Source organism: Mauremys reevesii, linkage group 8 (genome assembly GCF_016161935.1).
Source record: "Mauremys reevesii isolate NIE-2019 linkage group 8, ASM1616193v1, whole genome shotgun sequence".
NCBI classification, from domain to species: domain Eukaryota; kingdom Metazoa; phylum Chordata; order Testudines; family Geoemydidae; genus Mauremys; species Mauremys reevesii.
In genome coordinates, this window is record NC_052630.1 from 8665981 (window position 1) to 8689218 (window position 23238).

The window sequence follows — 23238 nt, forward strand, 5'->3', positions numbered from 1 at the left end:
AGATCAGAACTTGACCTGTAGGGCTCAGTTCATTAAGAGCTTAGTAGCAGCCAGCCTTGGTATAATCAATTGTGATGCCAATATCAACCCCTGTAAAATGTCACATCTTACTTTGTTTTCTAAATCCATTTGAAATGTATTGACAGATGTCAAACCCCAGAGACACAGCTATGGGGCAGTAGGAAGTAGCTCTCTCCAGCATAGAAGGAGAAGCTTTGTTAGCTGTAGGGCAGGAGCATTCATCGTTTACGATGATCATTCCTTTCCGAAACCCTGGGAAATGTCTCATTTCAACCAAACGTGTAGAGCTAATGCCTTTCAAGAAATGTTACTTCATGCTCCCTTTGAGCTTGTGTCAGGGAGCCTGATTCTTTGGGGAGCTAAACTGATATCCTGTGCAGGCAGGATCGCAAACACTAGCTCATTTTTTAACCTGTAACACCTCTTGCCATTTTAGTGGCACTTACTCATGATGGGAGGGAAACCGCAACTGTTTTATAGCTGTTGGACATCCCTCGTCCTTTAACTGTCAGTTCGATACATTTACTTTTATTTTTGACACTGGACTGATGCTCTCCGGGTATCTAGGTGCATGCATCTTCACTGCCACATTTCCTCCATTTGCATATAGTCAGTACGCTTGGGCACTCGGCTACCTTTGGCCTTCTTCAGCAAGTGCAGTAGTAGTAAGTGCCAAAGCAATATGTACTGAGCTTTTACTTATCACTGGAGATCACAAAGCATTGGTTATCCCCCTTGTATGGGCAGGGAAATGGAGATACTGAGAGCGGCAGTGATTCGCCAAAAGTTACACAGCAGGTCAGCAGCAAAGCCAGGAACAGAACCCAGATCTAGTGACTTCCAGCCCAGTGCCTCACGGGCCCACCGTTTTATGAACAATACAGACAGGTCTTCAGTGTGGTTTATCGCCACCACAAGCTATTTATATTCTGTTGGCTGGAGGTAGTGAGATGATTTTATTCTCCCCTGTTTATCACTCCCCTGTTTCTGGTGCAGTAACATTGATTGTTTTTGTGAAAGTTAAAGTGGGGAACTTGCTGGCTGCGTAGCACTTCATTAAAGCCCCATTTCAACTTGATGCCAAAACTTGGCTAGTAAAGCTAAAGTCTTGCAAAGCCAATAAGAAGAGATTCTGGGGATTACTCTCTCTCTCTTTTTCTCCATCTCCCAAAAGGAAAGGCTGAGTCACATTGGGCCTGAAGAATTTGTGCAGGCGTTTGTACACAAAGACTCTTTGGACAGCACCAAGGTAGGATGTGTCACCATGGAAAGTGTCTCTCCTTCAATTATTTGGTTTGTTCTAGATGAACTGGTTTGAGTGAGAGTGTAAAAGTAACTGTGATTGAGGAGTATGTGGATTAGGGCCATGCTACAGGCAGTGCACACACTTAGGGCTTGTCTTCACTACTGCACTACATCCTCGACAAGCACGGTGTAGACACCCCTTTAAGTCGATGCAACTTACATCACTTGGGGGGTGTTTTTTTCACACCTTGAGGGACACAACTTACATCAACTTAAGTGGTAGTGTAGACAAGCCCTTAGTCTAATGATGCAGTGAGGATGGAGCTCATGGTCAAAATTCTCATTGGTGGATCATTGCCTTTGAAATTCCCTACTGCTGGAAAAATGTCCGAGCCTCACACTGGCCACCTTTAGAGACCACTAGATATGTAGCCCCGTGGTGTTCAGGCCACTAGCTGTGTCTTCTCGTATCCATAACATACCTATAACATTTGTAGAATGTGTCCAGATACCATATTAATGAATTGGTCTGTTATGAGTGAGTGTAATCATCATTATCATCATCTTCTTCTTCTTCTCTTTACATAACAGCTTGGAGCCCAAGGGCTCCCAAGGGACAGAAGGGAATGGCATGCAGTATGGGGACCTTAGAGCCTGATCCAAAGCCACTGAAGTCAATGGGAGTCTTTCCACTAACTCCTGTGGGGTTTGGATCAGAGTGAGTACATTGACAGAGCCGCTGATGGTTCATCAATAAGGAAAGTGACTTCACTGCCGCAGAGTGATAGTTTTGAAATGTTTCCATACTACTACTACTACCAAAAAAACCCACGTCAGGATAAGGCCAAATCCTGCTGTCAGCATCCCCTGGGGGCTCCTGTTGAGTTCACTGCCCTCTCTCCCCCCCCACACACACAGTGGCAGAATTTCACCCTTAAATGCTGGAAATAGCAGGAGATAATCTATTTTTAATGTTGGCCAGATAATGGGCATTCAAATAGTGTGTAATGCAGCACCAGTGGCGCGATAACATCTCCATGCTGGCCAAGTAACAGGTGTAGTAGTGGGACCAATCCTGCTCTCATTGAAGTCAAGAGGAATTTTACCCTTCGTTGCAGAGGGAGTGGAATTGGGTGAAATTACTGCCTTGATACTATAAGAAGGAATAGCATCCTTCATATTCATAAAGGAGCTTTGGTGTCAGAACTCCACGGACAGTAAAAGTAATCAATGTAAAAGATTCTGCAAAAATATTTGATCACAAAAGTGCCCGATTGTACTCAGAAGTATCTTAAGAGACTTTCTTAATGGAAAAATTACTGCCAGGGCTTTCGATTACTGGGGAAGTGACATCTGTTGCCAGCATAGGCAAAAATTGAGCTAGTTAAACCAGATTCAAAATCATCTGGAAGTTCTCTTCTGTCCTTGATAACTCTTAGAACTCTCCTGTCTCCAAGGAAGTTTTGTTAATGCAGGGAAGATAGACTAAAAATTATCACATTTTATGCAAGATATTTAGCAACTTCTGTCAACAAGTCTCTGCCAGGATTTAATGACAGTGAAATGCTAAAGCCCCATTTTAATCTACAACTGGAACTGAGTCAGGGGATTTGTGTATTGCCTGGCTTTTCCCAAGCAATTACAACACAGTGAAAAGTTGGAACATCGATGGGATCTGACTCTATCCCATAAACAAGTTAAAACACTAAACTGCCCCTTACTTGGGTATAGTTTTAGTCCCATGCTGGCCCAGAAGAAAATTTAAAAGGATAAACCTATGTGGTGTGTACCCATGAGTCTGTCTATCTGCCTGTCTGTCTCTTCGCACTCTGGGTATTCGATTACAGGGATTGCCTGTAATAGTTGGGGATATAGGGCAGGTTGCCTGCAATAGCAGAGGTCTGCACTCAGTGACCCAGGAGGTCCCTTCCAGTGCTATGTCCTGTGTTCCTATGCACAAGGGCAGATTAGGGTTTTGTGGGGCCCTGGGCCAGAGCAAGTTGGGGCCTCTCTCTCCCCTTGCACCTGCAATCCCCCTGGTGCTCCTGCCAGGGAAATGGGGTCGGGTCACGGGGGCTTCCCCCACCCCCTCTGCCCAGCACTCCTGCCAGGGAGCAAGGTCAGGGCATGGAGGCTAGTCCTGCTCACTGGCAGGAAGGCAGGTGGAACGAGGCAATCCCCTGTGCCCCAACCGCACTCCCTTGCTGGAGTGCAGGGTGGGCAGAGCAACGCAAGCCCCTGCACCCCAACCCTGCACCCTGGCTGGAGTGCTAGGTGAGCAGAGCGGGTCAGGGCGTGGGGCCGCCCATTTTTCTGGGGCCACCCAATTGGCTGGGGCCCCTAGGCACAGGCCCTGTTGGCCCACTGGCTAATCTGCCACTGCCTATACATCTCCCAATTTGAAGAAGAGCATATCAACACCAAAAAAATGACAAAGGCAGTTTCACGAGGCCCTCAACTTCCATTGACTTCAGTGAGAGTTGAGGGTGCTCAGCACCTTGCAGGATCAGGCTCTTAGCACTGGGCCTGGCTAACGCCCAGATCTTTTATTTTAAAGACTGCAGCTTGTTTATATGTTCTCTGTTCCAGTGGCAGTGGCCTTTGCCTTACCCAGCTGAGCTGTGGCAGCCCCTTGTCACCCCTTTATGGATTGGAGGGACCAGTATATACTTAGAAGAATGGGGGGAGAATTGTTCCCACTTAGATCAGAACTGAATTTGGCCTGGCATCTCTCCAAGTATCGCTCTCGGAGCTGGAGTAGAGCTTTTCAGTCTCGGAGCCAGTGGCTGTTGTTGACTAACTCTATCCTGTGGCCATTCTGTGTGCCGCACTCCCATTGAATCAGTGGGATCGTCAAGAGTAGATCAGTTGCCGTATTTGACCCTCACTAAAGTTTTTCCTATAGGTATAGTGTAGGGGGCTGGGGGTTTTCAAAGGTGGCTAAAGGAGTTAGGTGCAAGTTCCATTGAAAGGCGATGCAATTTCGGCACCTAGGCCTGATCTACAATTAAAAGTTAGGTTGACAAAGCGACATCAGTCAGGGGCATGAAAACCCTCAGACCAACAAAGCTATGCTGACCTTACCCCTACTATAGATGCAGCTATGTCAACAGAAGAATGTTCCATCAATGTAGCCACCGTTGTGTGGGGAAGTGTGTTCCTGCACCTACAGAAAACCCTACCATCAGTGGAATGTCATCTGCATTATGGGGTTCTGTTGGCATAGCAATGGCAAGGTAAATATGTCGGTAGAGTCTCCATGGTGTAGACGTACCCTTAATTCAGTGGTTCTCAACCAGGGGTACGTGTACCCTGGGGGTACACAGAGGTCTTCCAGCGGGTACATCAACGCATCTAGATATTTGCTTATTTTTACAACAGGCTACATAAAAAGCACTAGTGAAGTCAGTACAACCTAAAATTTTATACAGATGACTTGTTTATGCTGCTCCATATACTGTACACTGAAATGCAAGTACAATATTTATATTCCAGTTGATTTATTTTATAATTATATGATAAAAATGAGAAAGTCAGCAATTTTTCAGTAATATTGTGCTGTGACACTTTTGTATTGTTATGTCTGATTTTGTAAGCAAGTCGTTTTTAAGTTAGATGAAATTTGGGGTACACAAGACAAACCAGACTCCTGAAAGGGGTACAGTAGTCAGGGCAGAGGTTCTCAATCTTTCCAAACTCCTGAAGGCATCATTGAAAATCCCAGTCGAAGTTCAGCACCCACCCCACACCAACGCACTGTGATTGGCATTTCTGTTTTGTTCAGAATAGGATAGGCAAAAAATAAAAAAGGTCTATGCTGTAAAGAAACTAATTGTGATGAGATTTCAACTACCTGATAAGAACTTGACCTTGAGGGACATGACTGAAAATGGACAGGTGCAAGTAATAATTCAGGTTACTAAGTACAATTAAAAAGAGAAAGGGATGAAATGAGGACACTGAATTTCAGCAAAGTGAGTTTTGGAAGAATGAGGGGGGAACGTGGCGATGAGTGAAATTGAATTGGATGAAGCAACAGAGGGAAAGAAGACCGAGGGGAAAGAGGAAATGTTCAGCGATAGATTAATGTCTGCCCAAAGGCTTTGCATGTCGTCTAGCATTAAATATAGCTGGAGTTTAAAACAAAAAGCCAATGTGGAGGAACATGAAATGCAAAGAGTAATTAAGGATAAGAAGCAAATGCAAAGAAACATCAGGTGCAAAGGACAGATTACAGAATGAAGACCAGAAAGTGTGAAAAAAGTGCAGTAATGGCCTGGTGGAGAATCCAAATGATTTGTATCGATAGGCTGAGATAATTTTCAAGAGATTTTTCAAGAAAAATACAAAGGGAATAAACAGCTATTGGTTATACATATTCTTTAAACGTTGATCCACTCGTTGAGGTATTATTGTGTAACAGCGCCAGTCTTTGCTGCAGTGCTTAATACCAGAGTGAGAAAAGAGTGAATACAGCCTTACGCTGCACTGAAGTATTAACTGAGTTGAAGGAAATGTCTTCACCCACTGGATAAGGGTCTAGAGAATAAGGCGACAACTGCCTGAAAATTTGCATATGTAAGGTGACACTACCAAATTATGGGTTGAGTCCTCAGCAGTTTACACTCAGCATGGCTGAGGAGAGGAGATGGGATGGAAAAGATGGCTCTAAGCCACTTTGCTTCTCTCTTGAGCCTGGGTTGAGCTGAGGCCCTAGGTGAAATTTAGAACAACCTAAAGCAGAGGTGGGCAAACTACAGCCCGCGGGCCCCATCTGGCCCGCGGGACCGTCCTGCCCAGCCCCCAAGCTCCTGGCCCAGGAGGCTACACCCAGCCCCTCCTCTGCTGTCCCCCCTCCCCCGCAGCCTCAGCTCGCTCACTCCGCCGTCGGCGCAATGCTCTGGGCGGTGGGGATGTGAGCTCCCGGGGCAGCGCAGCTGCAGAGCCCAGCCTGACCCGCTGCGCTGTGCAGCATGGTGGTGGTGGCAGCGGCAGCATGGCCCGGCTGTAGCGCCGCCAGCCACCGGTGCTCCAGCAGCGCGGTAAGGGGGCAGGGAGCAGGGGGGGTTGGATAGAGGGCAGGGGAGTTCGGGGTGGTGGTCAGGGGCTGGTGGAGGTGGTCGGGGGGGAACGGGGTTGAATGGGGGCAGGGGTCCCGGGGGGGGCATCGGGAATGAGATGAGGTTGGATGGGGTGGCAGGGGGAAGTCAGAGCAAGGGTTCCGGGGCCGGTCAGGGGATAAGGAGAAGGAGTGGTTGGATGGCGCAGGGGTCCTGGGGGGGCCGTCAGGAATGAGAGGAGGGGTTGGATGGGGCAGTGGGAGTCTGGGGGTGGTCAGGGGACAGAGGTCCCAGAGGGGCCATCAGGGAATGGGGGGTTGGATGGGGCAGGAATCCCAGGGGGAGGGGACAGATAGGAGGTGGGGGCCAGGCCACGACGTCCTCCCCTAACTGGCCCTCCATACAATTTATGAAACCCGATGCAGCCCTCAGGCCAAAAAGTTTGCCTGCCCCTGGCCTAAGGGCTGCTGTGTGTTATACTAGCTGCGTAGGATCTGGCAGTGCCCCGTGCACTGTGTCTTGTCATTTCCTGTCTCCTACATGGAGTGAGAGCAAAGCAGGTTATAAAGCCCTGATTGGAGACCTTCCCTTAAGGGAGCTTTGGTTGGAGCCCTAAAACCTTTCTCTGCCTCTGTTTCCTTATCTGCTAATTGGGGATAATATTTAATGTACCTATCTCACAGGGGCTTTGTGAGGCTTAATTAATGAATGTTTATTAAGTGCTTTGATATCTGCAGCTAGAAGAGGTTCTAGAAGTGCTAAATATTATTATTTATAAAACTTAGATAAAGAAAAACTTCTACTAAAATCTTTGTGTCTGGTAGATTTCTAATCAGTTGTACCCACTGGTTCTTATGCACTGGCACCAAGCCATCTTGTGCTGCAAACTCTGAAGGGGGATGCCTTCATCTACACCAAAAACTGTTTTTGTTTACTTCTTTTTTGAACGAATGAAAACATTTTTATTAATGGTAAAGTTTTGCAAAAGTGGGCTTTAAACAAAATACCTAAGATACCTGATATCGTACCTCTAATCCCAAAAGTGAGAGTGCTCACGGAGTTTCTTAACAAAAGGCCCAATTTTCCAGAAGGACCCAAAGAGATTTATTAATCTATGGGAAAAAAATTGCCACCAGGAATAACAAAAGCAATGACTGTAAACAATTTTATAAAAGCAAAAAAGCTGCTTACTCTTGGGGCACCTTTAATAGATTCTGTTTGTTTCATTTCTTTTATTCGCTGGTATTTATATTCTACTTTTAAAACAAATAGAAATGTCAGCCCTGCAAAGAATTTCCCTGAAATATAGTAAAGTGATTTCTATTTCTAAACTCTTCTACATCCAAAATCATAGATCAGGATTTTCTATTTTTGAATCACCTTGGGCATTATATTACCCCCTCTTCCTGTGAAGACTCATTGCTCAACTTTGACGTTTGCTTAACTTTACATACTGCGAGTAGTCCCAGTGCCTTCAACGGATCCCTCTGCATGCATCAAGATTTACTTGCCATAGATAAGCACTGTCTGTTGACTTTCTTACTCATATTTGCTTAAGACTGCATTGGGTGGGAAATTATCCTCTTTAATAAAATAAAAAATCAGTATCCACCAATACCCTCTAGTGGCTGCTAATATATGTACAGATAAATCAGAGATCTATAGAGAGCTGAGAGTCCTAGAAAGGAAATTCCCAGAATTTATTATGGCTGGGTTTTCTAAGACTTGAATTTTCAAAATCTCAGGGACAGATCCTCAGCGGGTGTAAACTGTCTTCGCTCCACTGAAGACAACAAATCCATTGAAGTCAGTGGAGCTAGGACGGCTTATTCTAGCTAAGGATGTGTCCCCATGCCTAAAGAGACTGTACTCTGAAAAATAGGGAATTATACCTCTTGTAATACCTTTTGCTGATTGTTTCCCTTGGATCCAAGTGTCCTGTTTCAAGGCAACCTACAAAACAGAACCAGGTCAGCTGAGAAGACATTTCAAACAGACAAGAGAATAAGAGAAAGAAATAAACACTTTTTTTCCCAAAAAGAGGTGAGCCATAACTGTCTTTTCTTTTGCTCACCCTTCTTTCTCTTAAACAAATTAGAGAGTCGTCTTGTCCAGGAAAATGCTGTGGGCAATTGCATTTGCTGAGCTGTGGGAAGTCATGGAGTCAAAGGAACAAACTGAATGTGTTCTGGAATATTGTGCTTGTCTTATTTATATTGATGTCGCTCTTTAAATACTGCAGTACCGTGGCTGTTAATATTCCAGTGAACAAGGATCAACATAAATTGCACTGGGGAGCATTTGTTGCAAGCAAAATGGGGCGGTTCTTCATACATTTATTTGATTTGTATAAAGCAACAATCTCAGCTAAACCCCACACATCTGCCAAAACCCACCCACCCACTGGCTTTCTGAACTCCATCCTTAATGCATAAACCAATGTGTGCATGTGTGTGTGTGAGAGATTTGTTTCAAAACAGTGGCAACAATCATTCCCTTTGTGTAGCATATATCTTAACAAACAAGAAATCTAAGTAAAATACAGTTATGTCATTCAATGCTTTTCTTTTTTTCCCCCAGTCTTGTTTCAATGAGCAAAAAAAGACTAGTAACCTTGAGGCCTATGTGAAATGGTTCAATAGACTCTGCTATCTTGTGGCAACAGAAATTTGCATGGTAAGTGAAAATGTGTGGCAGTGTTTCATCACATGCCTGATGTGCCAGTCTGAGATGGTACATTAATAAGCAATCCCAGGGATATATTTTTCATGACCCAGCTAAGTTGTTCACATACGTTTTAATAATGTGCTCACAGAAACACCCAGGTAAATTACAAACATATAGCAAAACAGAACTGGGGCAGGAGAGAGGGAGGTGGGAAAGGAGTGAGTCTGTTGATGCAGTGAGTAAAAAAAAAAACCCATTCTGTTGAAGCTGTGAGTGAGTAGCAGGTGTGGAGTTGTAGAATGATGAACTCTGCAAGAGAAATAATCTGAATGATGCCATGAGAATCTTTTTTTTTTTTTTAAAAAGATTCCAGTGGAGAATGAAAAGCAGAAAAATCTTTGTCTTCTGTCTTCTGAATGCTTTTCTGAATGCTGAATGTGTCTAAATCCCAAATGAGCCTGCTCCAATCTTCCATTCATCGAGAAGAGACAAGAACTGCCGCAACCTTCTTTCTCCATTACCCGCTCCTCTTGTCTTCTCCCCCTCAAAATTCCTTTCCTCCTCCTCCCTTTCACTTGACCTCACTCGCCTCCCCTCTGACCCCTTCACCTTAACCCCTCTGTCTTTTCTGGCTTATTCCCTGCACAATCCAAGCATGTCCTGGTGTTCCCCAGGCTCAGAAAATTCCCCCTTGACTCCGTCCTGTCACTAAAGCTACTGCCCCAGCTCCCTTCACCCTTTCGTCTCTACACTCATTGAACATGCTGTCTACATCTGTCATCTTGAGTCCTCTCCTCTGGCTGCGTCCTGGATCTCTGCTGATCTGACTCTGCCCTCTCCACTCTCCTGCATCTGCTCTTACCACGGTCTCCAATGTCCTCCTCCGGGCCAGATCTCATACGTCTTTTACGCCATCTGCATCTTCTTTGACCTCTTTTCTGCCTTTGAATCTGTAGATTAGTTCCCTTCCTGCAATCTTGGCCTGCCTTGGCTTTTGTGATCCTTTCTTGGTTCCCCTCCTCCCTCTCTGGCTGTTTCTGCTGCATCTCTTTTGGTGGGTGGCTCACCACCTCATTCTCCAAGAAAATCTCACCAGAATCTCTCCTAGGACCTTTCCTCTTCCATCTCAGTGCCCTGTCTCTGGGCAATCTCATCCCAGTGCAAAACTGAAGAGGAGCTGAATGACAATGGCCATCAGCGCCACAGCTCAAAGTTATCATTGTGTCATTGTTTGGGCCTTTCACATGGTTCTTTGATACACTGCCTATGACTGCACATGTAATCTATATTTTATGCTCATTTAAAATATTTTTATTATCAATATTATTTAATTTGGATTCTGGAAATGACACCTGTTTTAAAAATGTGGAGGACGCGTTGTGGAGGGAAGGGAACGCGGAACCTTTCACCCCAGGGTTGACAGATTGAGTTGTTGGTGACTCAACATTGTTACCATCTGCTGACAGTTTTGTGACCTAGTTGAAAATAATATGGTGATCTCAATCTAGTTACCACTAGACATGAGTCTCTAAACCCACAACCACCATCCAAATTAACTCGGATTGCCATGCTTGTGAAAAGTCTCAATAGAAAGGCCAAACTGAATGACCTGTGGACTCTTGTCTCATCCTTGGATGTAGTTCTTCCAAGTCAGGGCTGAGGCAAGTGCTCAGATACTGTGGTGATGAGTGTGATATGAAGCCTAGACAGACAGGAAAAACAGATAGAAAGAAATTAGCAGACAGATATTGGGGTAGCTTGCACTGTTCTCGCCAGTGCTATTTCATCTGTGGATCACTCCCCACTTCTGTTACTTTTTCATCAGCAGTAAATTTACCTTCGGGACAGGAGAAAGAGTTTTTAAATACATTATGAGACAAAGCCTCCATAGAATGAAGGTGTGGTTGTTGTATAGGGATGAAATCCTGGCCTCACTGAAGTCAATGGCGAAACTCCCATAGATTTCAGTGGGGCCTGGTGTCTATTAATATTTTTACTTGGTAGCTTTCGAGCTATTTGGACAGTTTCTCTCTGCAGTCAGTAGTCTCTAGAGGCTGACTTTCTGCTTCAGTGCCAGGTCAATGATTGAATGAGCCGTTAAAGGGTTTTGGCCCCATGAAAGCTTTGATTCAGGAGACTGCCGGTCACAAATGTCATTAGTCAATCAAACTGCTGTACAAAATTAGGCAATAGCTGGGCTTTTTTTAAAAACTCAGCTGAGAGAGCTGTAAAGTTAGGATTTTCCTGGGTAGGGCACCAAAGCCTGTCATTGCCTACGATTTTCCATGTTCTTGTCGCGACTATTTATTTATTTTATCTGCAGCCTGCGAAAAAGAAACAGCGAGCACAAGTCATAGAGTTCTTCATTGATGTTGCCCGAGAGTGCTTTAACATAGGGAATTTTAATTCACTGATGGCAATCATATGTAAGTATGGTAGATGCTTCAAAATAGAATTTTTCTGTTTCGCATAATGGCTGTAAAAAGCACATCTGACTCCTAACTGTTTCCCTCTTTCTTCTTTCCTCCTAGCTGGAATGAACATGAGCCCCGTCTCCAGGTTAAAGAAGACCTGGTCAAAAGTGAAAACAGCCAAATTTTTTATTCTCGAGGTAAAAAAAGAAGCTTAATTATTTGTATTAATCAAATGTATTCAGGTGCCCAATACTAAGTAGAGCCGTGGTTCTCAACCAGCGGTCCGAGGCCCCCTGGGGGGCCGCCAAGCAGAACCCGTGTTAGACTTGCATGGGGCTGAAGCTTGAGCCTCACTATTTGGGGCTGAAGCGTGGTCCATGAGCAACTTAGCTTCACAGGGCCCCCTGTGGCATGGGGCCCAGGGCAATTGCCCTGCTTGCTGCCCCTTAATGCCGGCCCTGGCTTTTATATGCAGAAAACCAGTTATTGTGGCACAGGTGGGCCATGGAGTTTGGTGGGGCCTCAGAAAGAAGAAGGTTGAGAACCTCCGAAGGAGAGGATCTTCATAGACTAGAGTTCAAAATCTCTCTGGAGAGGCACGTGTGAGCAGAAATGTACCAACAGAAGGTGTAAAACAACTATCATGCAGAGAGCAGCTGGAGCACCTGTATTCTGCCTCCACTCACCAGGGCAGAGTAAGGTGGCGTGAATGGAATGTGCCAAAAAGTGGGTGTAATCAGCATGAACTCCTCTATAAAGGATCATTCATGAGCCTGTTCCTGCTCTCAGTGAAGTCAGTGGCAAAACTCCCACTGCACGATAGTGCCATAGTGCTCTGTGTCTGGCACCCAAGCGAACCATTCCACCTCGGAGGTGGCGAAAGCAAGGCACATGGGGACACACAGCTTTTGTGGGGGGCTGTTACAGTGTTATATGGAGATGTGCCAGCACATTACTTCAGGGGATTCACCCTGATGCCAGCCAGATTTAGCCTGATATAAACGGTGCATAATTTTGCACCACCTGTTCAGGCATTGGTCTTTTTTTTTTTTTCCATTGGGAAGCAAGAATTTGGCCTGATATCTATATAATATGTACAGTGATGCTGTGATTAGCTACCCCATATATGCCACCTTGTTCAAATAAAATTGTGCTGATTTTAATATAAAAATCAAAGATACAAACAACCACAATCTATACATGTAGGTGTCTAGCTGTTTCCATGGCCAGCACTTATAGGAAATTAGGTAGAATTATGTATCTCCTGAGGATATAGGTGTGGCCTCTGCCCAGGACTTTGGAACAACCAAAGGAGAGACTGTCTTTAGGTTTTACACTGAGCCCCTACCAAACGGACTGACTGGATTTGGGGAGTTCATTCAGTGCTAGCTGAGCTCTCCGACACTGCCACATTATGATGATCTCTATTAATCTAAAATCACATCTGGATGCCTTGGTAAATAAGCATTAAGCCAGATAAATGTGACAAGAAAATGACGATGACTTGTCCATCCCTAGACTGTACATGTTCAGATCTCCATTACTGCAACTTGGTTTTAAATTCTGACGAGAAAAAAGAATCCAAGTCCTTTCTGATCAAATACACGGCAATTGTCTCATTTTGCACCTAGCATCAGATGGACCCTACTGGTAATTTTTATAACTACAGAACTGCGTTGCGAGGGGCTGCCCACCGATCCCTCACTGCACACAGCAACAGGGAGAAGGTAGGTCTGTCCTCGTCTTGTGGTCTTGTTTATTCCTGAATGGATGGGGGATGATTAAAGCTGGTGGTGAATCACTGGAATTTGCAGTGTGCACTTGGGGTGAACCCCACCATCACCACCATCACCAGTCTTAGGTACCACTTAAATCCCACTTCAAACCTCAAAATAGTACTTAAGTGAATCCGCAGTGGTCCATAGGTCTTTTGCTGCCCCTCCTGCCTGATCATTACATACATCTCCACATCCCTTGAAAATTCACTTAGGGCTTGTCTGCAGAGGGAAACTGACTAGCTTTGAAGCGGCGTTAATTATTCCAGAATAAAGGGTCCATGTGGGGGAATTATACCTGTGCAGCTACAGTCAGGGCCGGTGCAAGGATGTTTCGCGCCCTAGGCGAAATTTCCACCTTGCGCCCTCCCCCGTCCCCAAGCCCGCGCCCTGAGGCACCCCCCACCTTGCGGCAGCTCCCCCTCTCCGCCCTGAGGCGCCCCCCCGTGGCAGCTCCCCATCCCCACCCTCCACCCTGAGGCACCCCCCCCCACCCCAGCTCACCCCTGCTCTGCGCACAAGCATGAGCACCCCGAGCACGCCATCACTGCTTCACTTTTCCCGCCTCCCAGGCTTGTGGTGCCAATCAGCTTAGGCGCCGCAAGCCTGGGAGGCGGGAGAAGTGAAGCAGCCACAGCGTGCTCGGGGAGGAGGTGGGGCAGGGGTGAGCTGGGGCAGGGAGTTCCCATGCGTGCCGTCCCCCTCCCCCCTTACTTGCTGCAGGCGGCCCTCCCCATGCTCCCCTGCCGCAGCTCCCTCCACCTAAATGCCGGTGGTGACCGGGGCTGCCGAAGATCCGGCCGCCGTGGTCACTGCCAAAGAAAATGGCGCCCCCCAAATCCTAGGCGGTCGCCTAAATGGTTGCACCGGCCCTGGCTACAGTGCAATAGTTTTTCTGCTCTAGCTATACCAGTCAGTTTCCCTGCGTAGGCAAGCCCGCCTTATGTAGTGGCTGACTTGAGACGGTGAGCAAAAGGTGCTACTCCTCAGAGATGACTGAATGGCACTTAGTTAACAGTAGGTGACCCCGACTTGCTCAAAGCACTGTAGGCAAGTCTGACACTTCTACCCTCAGATACCCAGATTTAACACAGTGGCTCCCATTGCACTAAGCGAGAGCTACCCCCTGGTATCTAAGAGCAGATTTCCTGTGCTGAAAGAAAAGGATGGAAGGTTTCCCAAATTTTAAATCAAACTGAATCAAAGAGAATCCCGCTGAGTTTTTAATGCTCAATGTGCATTTGCCAGAGGAAGATACATTTGAATAACACATTCCTTGTTTGTGAATGAATGAAACTTGAAGATAATTAAATATGAGTGCATGTGATTTCAGAATTATTTTCTTCTTATCACCTCTTTTCAGCTATGATTATAGCTCTTATGAGTGGTATGAGCTCCATTGTATTTCTTCCGGTTTTCTTTGTTTTTCCCCATTCACTCTAATTTTTATTTTGTTAAAACAGTTTTTTAAAAATGTTGTGATAGCACATTGTTATAAATAGAGAGCAACCCTCTGGGTGCAGCGAAGCAGATGCTGCATTCATAAGCATAATGTGAAATTGAATATTCATTGCTAGAGGAACTGGGCTAGATTCTGATCTCACATCTGTGCAAATCTGATGTAAGTGCACTGAAGCCGGTGGAGTCGCACAAGGTTTACCCCGAAATGAGGTCGGAATCTGGTCCACGGGCTGCCATTGTTGCAAGGGAAATACGCAGAGTTGTTCTGAAAAGCAATACCCTGCTGTGGGATGAGCTGATGAATTGGGTATTAATGAAGAGTAGAGAAATTCCTTGAACAAGCTCACACATGCTTCATCTAGAACCTGACATTTTGAGATGCTTATGCAATCTATTCCTCTGGTGACAATCGTATATATTCAAGCCTGCTGCTTTATTACTTTACCTTAATTCCTGTGGAAGTTCTCTGCCACATCCCTATCTATGCCTAGTTAAGACCAAGCGCCACGAGGTTAGTAGATTGATAGGAATCTATTTTACTCAAGGAAAAAACCCACCTTCTATTTTCTTTGTGCACATATTAGCCTAAGAAAATGTTCATGCATAAGGCTCAGTGGCTTATCATTGCTGGGTACATTAAAATCCTAGATACGTCACAGCACATAATTCAGACCCCAGATCTTCCTAATTTCATTGCTTGTTATAAGCAAGGTACCTGGTCAAGGTATTTTGTTGTATTGTCATTGGATAAAATTCAACAGAATGTGATCGCAGCCCATGGAAAGTGTTTCAGGGTTTTCTGTCAGTCGTTTAGCAAAGCTCACCTTTTGGAACCACAGAAACCTAGTTGTTTTCAAATTGGACTATGTTTATAATGTTTTTTCCCAATCACTTGCAGAATAAGTATATTTACTGCTATAAGCTGTGTATAGAACCTCTGTTCGGAAGCGATGGGCAAAAAATGATGCATTCTGGAGGGTGCTAGATAAACAACGTCAACAGCCAAAGTGTTTCTAGATAAATACGTCCAGGCATCAGAGCACAGAGAGGTTTTGAGGAGGGTTTAAAAAGGAAAGGTTTATAAATTTTGATGGACAGTTTGTCTGAATAGTGGATGGCATGGGAGAAAGCGCAGAGGAGCCTGAGGGACAAGCGGACAAGGGAGTGGCATCACTGAGAGAGAGAAGATGGGGAGTTGACAGTTTGATTCGTTAGTAGGTTTGATAGACAACGTGGGGCTCACTGGTGAAGGGTCTTAAAGGCAAAGCAACAGAGATTGATGCATTGGAGGAGAAGCCAGTGGAAGGATTCAAAGAGAAGAGTGATGTCTGCTCTGACCATGTCACCTGGGGTTGGACAGGATGAGCTGAGTCCACATACAAGCCAATCATTGTAGTGGGGAGGGATAGCTCAGTGGTTTGAGCATTGGCCTGCTAAACTCAGGGTTGTGAGTTCAATCCTTGAGGGGGCCACTTAGGGATCTGGGGCAAAAATCAGTACTTGGTCCTGCTAGTGAAGGCAGGGGGCTGGACTCAATGACCTTTCAAGGTCCCTTCCAGTTCTAGGAGATAGGTATATCTCCAATTATTAAAAAAATCATCAATAATCCTCTTTTCCCCCTTTTATTGTCACCGATTCCTACATTATCCACTGTATCTTATTTGCCTTCTTTATACAAATGGTCTCATTGCCTTGTCCAGGATGTGGTCCTACCTAGACACCTTTGCATTGGATTAGTTGTCTAAAAAGCATTAATTCTGGGAATGATTTAACAAATAATGAAATCCCTACAATCTGGACTTCAAGTTACACGATCTGTTGAGTTTGGGATTCAGTTTGTAGCCTTATTCTTTGCTGAATGTCAAGTGATGAATGAAAGGTTGACACTAAATCAGAGGGTAGATTTTCAGCGCTGAGCATTTGAGTTGAATAACTTAGAACCTTAATTGAATGCCTGATTTGACTTGCAGATACTCAGGACATCTGAGCAGGCACATGGGCCGCACACGTTCGAGTGCACACTTGATGTGCCGTGCATTCCAAAAGAGCTCTTGCAAAAAGCAGAAATAGGCCACGAACATGACGTGGGACAGCAGCTGCTATTGATGGGCCTGGACACTATTTTTTTTCTGTTGCAGCTTTGAAAATGTGAGGCAAAATCCTGTCCTTGCTAACCTGCCCTGTGGAAACAGCAATAGCAGCTGAGCAGGAGGTCTAGGGCACATTCAGACCATACCCCAGTTAGCCAGTCCTCCAGCTAGCTTGCTAGGGAATGGTAGATAGGAGCACTGCCCAGCTACGGTATGAGTGTGGCTGCCTCCTGCGCCCTTGTAACACAGAGGCAGAAGTTTGCAAGATAAGGCAAGATCTGGATGCGCTTACTGTTTTTCCAGGTCATCGTGCTCTCCGTGTCGTGTGTGCCAAACATTCATAGATTCTTATTCATAGATTCATAGATTTTAGGACTGGAAGGGACCTCGAGAGGTCATTGAGTCCAGTCCCCTGCCCTCATGGCAGGACCAAATACCAGGACTGTCTAGACCATCCCTGATAGACATTTATCTAATCTACTCTTAAATATTTCCAGAAATGGAGATTCCACAACCTCCCTAGCCAATTTATTCCAGTGTTTAACCACCCTGACAGTTAGGAACTTTTTCCTTATCTCCAACCTAAACCTCCCTTGCTGCAGTTTAATCCCATTGCTTCTTGCTCTATCCTTAGAAGCTAAGGTGAACAAGTTTTCTCTCTCCTCCTTATGACACCCTTTAGATACCCGAAAACTGCTATCATGTCCCCTCTCAGTCTTCTCTTTTCCAAACTAAACAAACCCAATTCTTTCAGCCTTCCTTCATAGGTCATTTTCTCTAGACCTTTAATCATTCTTGTTGCTCTTCTCTGGACCCTCTCCAATTTCTCCACATCTTTCTTGAAATGCAGTGCCCAGAACTGGACACAATACTCCAGTTGAGGCCTAACCCGCGCAAAGTAGAGCAGAAGAATGACTTCTCGTGTCTTGCTCACAACACACCTGTGGATAAATAAAACCACTGTGAAAGGGATAGTGACCAACTGCTTGCTGGGATAATCTACCATCCATTCTGCCTTGTTTGGAGTGGTTTCCAATTTTCTGGCATTTTCACTTGTTCCTGCTTTGTGAACAGTGCACAGGATGGCTCTCTAGTACAGGGGTCGGCAACCTTTCAGAAGTGGTGTACCAAGTCTTCATTTATTCATTCTAATTTAAGGTTTTGCGTGCCAGTAATATATTTTAATGTTTTTAGAAGGTCTCTGTCTATAACTCTATAATATATAACTAAACTATTGTTGTATGTAAAGTAAATAAGTTTTTTAAAATGTTTAAGAAGCTTCATTTAAAATTAAAATGCAGAGCCCCCCGAACCAGTGGCCAGGCCCGGGCAGTGTGAGTGCCACTGAAAATCAGCTCGCGTGCCGCCTTCGGAACACATGCCATAGGTTGCCTACCCCTGCTCTAGTGTCTCCCTGTGACATTACCTAGGTGTATGGAATATCTTTGGCTGTTCTGTCTGCCTTAGGTACGTCTCTGGCCCCCAGAACCAGAGTATATGAGCACCTCACAGCCTTTAATGTATTTCTCCTCACAACACCCCAGGGAGGCGGGGCAATGCTATGATCCTCATTTTATAGGTGGGGAATGGAGGCGCACAAAGATGAAGCGACTTGCCCAAGGTTGCACCAGAAGCTTGTGGCAGGGCCAAGAACTGAATGTGTGGCTCCCCAGACTCCATCGGTGCCGTGCTTTTTCTTTTTTTAAGCACTGTATTTTTCTTCTCTTGTCTCCTCCATGTAGTTAGACAGAAGTGAAGCTAGAGTGCCCAATAGCCTCCTTGGAGTGAGATGGGATGCAGCTTGGCCATGGTGGGGGAGGCACTCTACTGCTCAGGGCATGGATGCTGCCCAGCCTCCAGACCAGCTAACCAGGGCCCTTTGGTGCTAGCACCATCTGGCGTGCTGGCATCTCCCCTTACCTTGCTTTCAGGGCGTGCTAGTGTCAGCATTCTGCCTGGCTCTCGTATGTGTGTGGTGAGGGAAAGGTGTTTCCTGCACCCTGTTGCTTCCATCCTCTCAGCGCACCCATGGAGGCTCAACCTGGAAGTTAGCCCAGAGTCATGTTACATTGACCCAGCTATCTTCTCCCTGCATAAATGGTTTATTTAGAGTATTTTGTATTTGCTTAGGAATGAGTAGGCTTTAAATAAATGTATGCTAATGCGGCCCTTCAAGCTGTGACACGAGACAGTGGCTAATTTCAGAGTTAATAGATATAAGCCCCCCCACAGGGCAGAGGGACAGATCACGTGACAATAAAGGGTTTGTATTCTGTGCAGAGTTCAAAGGAGCATGTTTGTGAGAAACTAACTCTGCTTTCATGTATGCAGTCAGCTGACCTGTGTCATCCCCAGAGTTAAGTCGTTCCACAGGGAATCACCATTTTGCGTTGATGATGTTTGTCTAAATTGCTTTGAAATGTTGGACTCTGTACAGCATAATGCTGTGTACGTTGTTGCTATCTGATACCACGGGGAAGTGCTTGTCTGATTTCATTAACTTGGTTCCTTCTGAAGGAAACGATTGTCTTTCTCTCTCTCTCTGTGAGCATGTGGGTGGATTGGATGGTTTGGGGGGAATCAAAAGGGAATCAAAAGTTCTGTGCTAGTTAAGTGGCTGGATAATAGCCCGCCTTACAAATATAACTCTCTAGTATATCTGCTTTCAGTACAGAGATTCTGAAACTAAAACACACAGGGTGATATACTCTTATTGGGGACATTTATTGGGGTTTTTTGGTCTTTGAGCAACCATTAAAATCCTATGTGAAGAGAACTAGTGATCTTGGTCACTTCTGGATGGTGATCTAAGTGCCTCACTTCAGTTTCTAGTGGTCACGTTTCCATATCACAAAAAGACTGTCACAACTGTCATGAAGTGGTAGCCTCAGCAGACTTGTCCTAGACGGAATAACTCTCTTTCCCTCAGGGCTGCTCCCTGTAGGGAAGGCTTCAGGTTCATTGGCCAGCCATGGGACCAATCCTAAAAGCACCGTCAACTCGCAATTGATTGGCACTTCGTAGGATCAGGCCCAATGTGTTGGAGTTTTCAGTGTGCCATTTCCCATACTGTATCTATTCTATGAATCGATATAGTACTGGAGTCTCCAGGGAGACCAGTCTGACCTTCTTTTGGGAGTACTACATGTACATTCAAGAAATCCTCCATAACCTTCACAGAAAGAAACTCGCAGGAATGCATCCCTTCATCAGCTCACTCGATGCAATACCTCAGTTGGACCAGACAGTGGTTTCTGGTTTTATAACAAGAGCAGCGTTCTGGTTTTGGGGGTCCTTGCTTACATTTCCTTTTTAGTATCTATCAAGTGCTTGCACTCCCTGTTGGTGCATTGTGAAGACTAGAAAATCACTGGTGACATTCTACCCTAGGTCCACTTCAGATACTATCTCAGCTGCCGTTCAGCAAGAGACTGAATAACCTTTACTACTTAGCTAAATGATTGCTTCATTGTCATCAATTCCCATAGCCTTGCATTTCCTCAAAGCTATTGTACTTTCACTTAAGATATAGTTCAGCTCATTTACTAATTGGCCAGTAGATCCACTTGGATACTGAAACCCACATGGCGTGTTATGTCCATTCACGGTGATCAAGCCCATACTTGGCTACTTAAATTGCAGATGTGGCAGCTACAAATTGATGCTCACAAGGTTAGCATCACTGGACCAAGCCCTTTGAGTGGCCTTTCCTGAGTATGGTCAGCCCGCACAACAAGAATGAAGACACAAACTTGATCTCTGATGTTGGTGTCCTTGCTAAAAAGATGCTCCGTCACTAGTTGGTCTGCCCATAGCTCTCAGCATTTGGGTTTGGCCCTGGTGTCATGAGAGTTTCTTACTCCACTTTGAGATAGGCCCAGTGTAGTCTATAACCATACCAGGATGCTCAAGGCTTCGTACCAGGACCCTATTCCTAAATCCAACTTTTGAATTTGCAAGGCCAAATTCTTCTCTAACCTAACTCCACTGAGTTCAGAAGACTTACACTAAAGTGGAATTAGGCCCCTACTGTACAAAATAAAGCTAGATGATAGTATATCATATTGGTTAGAGGGAAGGCTTTGGATCTGAGTGTGTCTTCCAGTTTGCCCCGGTGCTTGTTTTGAGTCCTCAAAGGCCTCTCTGATTAGGTCTCTCTGATTACTACTGACATTTCTTGGTGTACCAAGCGTTTAATTTCAGTATTCCCTAGGATAGCTCTTACTGAGCCTTCGCAGGAGTGTCTCTGACTTTTCATCTTCATTTCCACCAAACCAGGAATAAAAGAACCACCTTTCTTTCGCCAACTCTCTTCACTGCCTGCTTTTTTCACATGGCCTTGTTAAAATTGGTGCCAGACCAGTCCTTTTGCCTTTTAGTCTATAGCTTTTCATACCAGCGTGTTAGGATGAATTTGTGTTGCACCCAGAGTCCATGACGTTTTGTGATGCTGACAGATTATGGGCTAAACCAGTGGCTCTCAACCTTTCCAGACTACTGTGCAGGAGTCTGATTTTTTTTGCGTACACTCAAGCTTCACCTCACTTGAAAATGACTTGCTTACAAAATCAGACATAAAAATACAAATGTGTCACAGCACAATATTACTGAAAAATTGCTTACTTTCTCATTTTTATCACAGAATATAAATATTGTACTTACATTTCAGTGTATAGTATATAGAGCAGTATAAACAAGTCATTGTCGGTATGAAAATTTAGTTTATACTGATTTCGCTAGTGCTTTTTATGTAGCCTGTTGTAAAACTAGGCAAATATCTAGATGAGTTGATGTACCGTCTGGAAGACCGCTGCGCACCCCCAGGGTACACGTACCCCTGGTTGAGAACCACTGGTCTAAACACTACTTTTCTCCAATCAGGAGAAGTAAAGTGAAAGCCATAATTTTGTTGGTTGTGGATCACATCCTCAGCCAGTGTAAATCCACATTACTCCACTGGAAGTCAGTGGAGCAATGCTGATCTAAGCCATCTGAAGACCTAACCCTGTGTCATTAGTGGCAAAGGTTCAGTGTAAATCACCCTGTTTCATCTGAGTCATTAGAACTTCTGCTTTTCAGCTATGGCCGCACTTGCACTTCACGCTCGCCAGCGCTGGCGCTGCAGCGCAAGCAGTCAAGCAGCGCGCTGAGAGGAGCTCTCCCAGCTGTCCTCTCTCCACCTCCTCCTGTGGGGGAAAACCTGCGAAGGGCTGGCTGGCGCGCGCCAGCTGCGGCACTGACACTGCACACTGGCGCGGCGCTTTTTGCAGCGCTGGAGAGGGTGTGTTTTCACACCCTGCTGCAGCGCTGCAAATTTGCAAGTGTAGCCATGGCCTTAGAGTTTTGGCCTCTTTGGGGCTTATCTACACAGGAACGTGGCACTCTTACTCTGAAATAAGAGCGTCCGCACATGGAATTATTCAGGAGAATAACTCAATGCAGAGACACCCCCTGAGTCACAAGATTTTATTATTCCATGTTTGTTTATTTTGGTGTGATTGTTAGCATAACTGCATCTGTAGCAAGGGTTCTCCATCCTCATTGTATTCTTTGGCTCCTGGCTATCTTTAAATTGTTGTCGGTGAATCTATTGGCCTATAAAACAACTCTGTAGACAAAAGTCTTATCTTTGCTCAGGAAAGCGATGCCACTGAAATATTAAGAAGGAATCGGAGACTAGTTGTAATTATTGCTTCATTTTTCCCCCATAGTGCCCACAGATTGTTCATTTCAATGGTGCAACCATCCCCCAAATCACTGAAAATACCTTTGTACCCTCCTTCCCTGGTGCTTGTCTATCATTGTATTGCTTTATAATAGAACAGTACATTGGGAAGTTAATCTTTTTTTTCCCCCTTCTGACTGAACTTTTCTTTCCTGAAGTGAAAATACGGAGCCACAAAGATAATCGTTGTCATTCCCTTCACAGATTGTCATCCCTTTCTTCAGCCTATTGATCAAAGACATTTACTTTTTGAATGAAGGATGTGCTAATCGCCTTCCGAATGGGCACGTCAACTTTGAAGTAAGATCTGCAAATGTCTTTATCTACTCCATCCTGATAGCACTATCTGAGATCATTTGCACACGTTTCAGTGCAGTCCGACAAAGACTAGATCCTACAAAAGGGATGACCTTGTGTGACCCTTCTTGAAGGTCAAACCAATCCCAGGATTCCCTTAAAAAGAATTCATATAGAGAGAGAAAAACATTCCATTCAGAGATCAAAAAACCAAGGAGTTTCTAATGCCAAATGAGTGGCAGATCCTAACTAGTGTCCTTTGGGTTAGCTGGTATAAATACAGTATCAGCGGCATAATTGATTATACAAACAGCCTGGAAGGAAAGGGGAATATTTCAAAGACAAAGGAGAAGTATATTTACCATATATCCATAGATAAGCAAGGCAGTGTACAGTGCCCGATACTTTTGTGTACAAGTACTGTAGCGTTTTCTCATTTTATAGGTTAAGAAAATAGGGAGGTTTGCCAAAGCAGGTTTTAAC

The 23238-nt window shown here is 45.0% G+C and overlaps 1 protein-coding gene across 8 annotated transcripts in view; it reads left to right on the forward strand.

Annotated features, from left to right (window-relative positions):
- Nucleotides 1–23238, forward strand: part of RASGEF1C (RasGEF domain family member 1C) — a 112713-nt gene that overhangs the window by 83260 nt on the left and 6215 nt on the right. For 7 of the 8 annotated variants that reach the window (XM_039486179.1, XM_039486180.1, XM_039486181.1 and 4 more), the window contains 6 exons: nt 1196–1270; nt 8907–9002; nt 11317–11419; nt 11525–11604; nt 13039–13134; nt 22663–22758. In XM_039486179.1, coding sequence (XP_039342113.1) covers nt 1196–1270; nt 8907–9002; nt 11317–11419; nt 11525–11604; nt 13039–13134; nt 22663–22758 — 546 coding nt within the window. The remainder of the gene's footprint in view (nt 1–1195; nt 1271–8906; nt 9003–11316; nt 11420–11524; nt 11605–13038; nt 13135–22662; nt 22759–23238) is intronic. The other variant, XM_039486187.1, reaches the window with a different exon arrangement.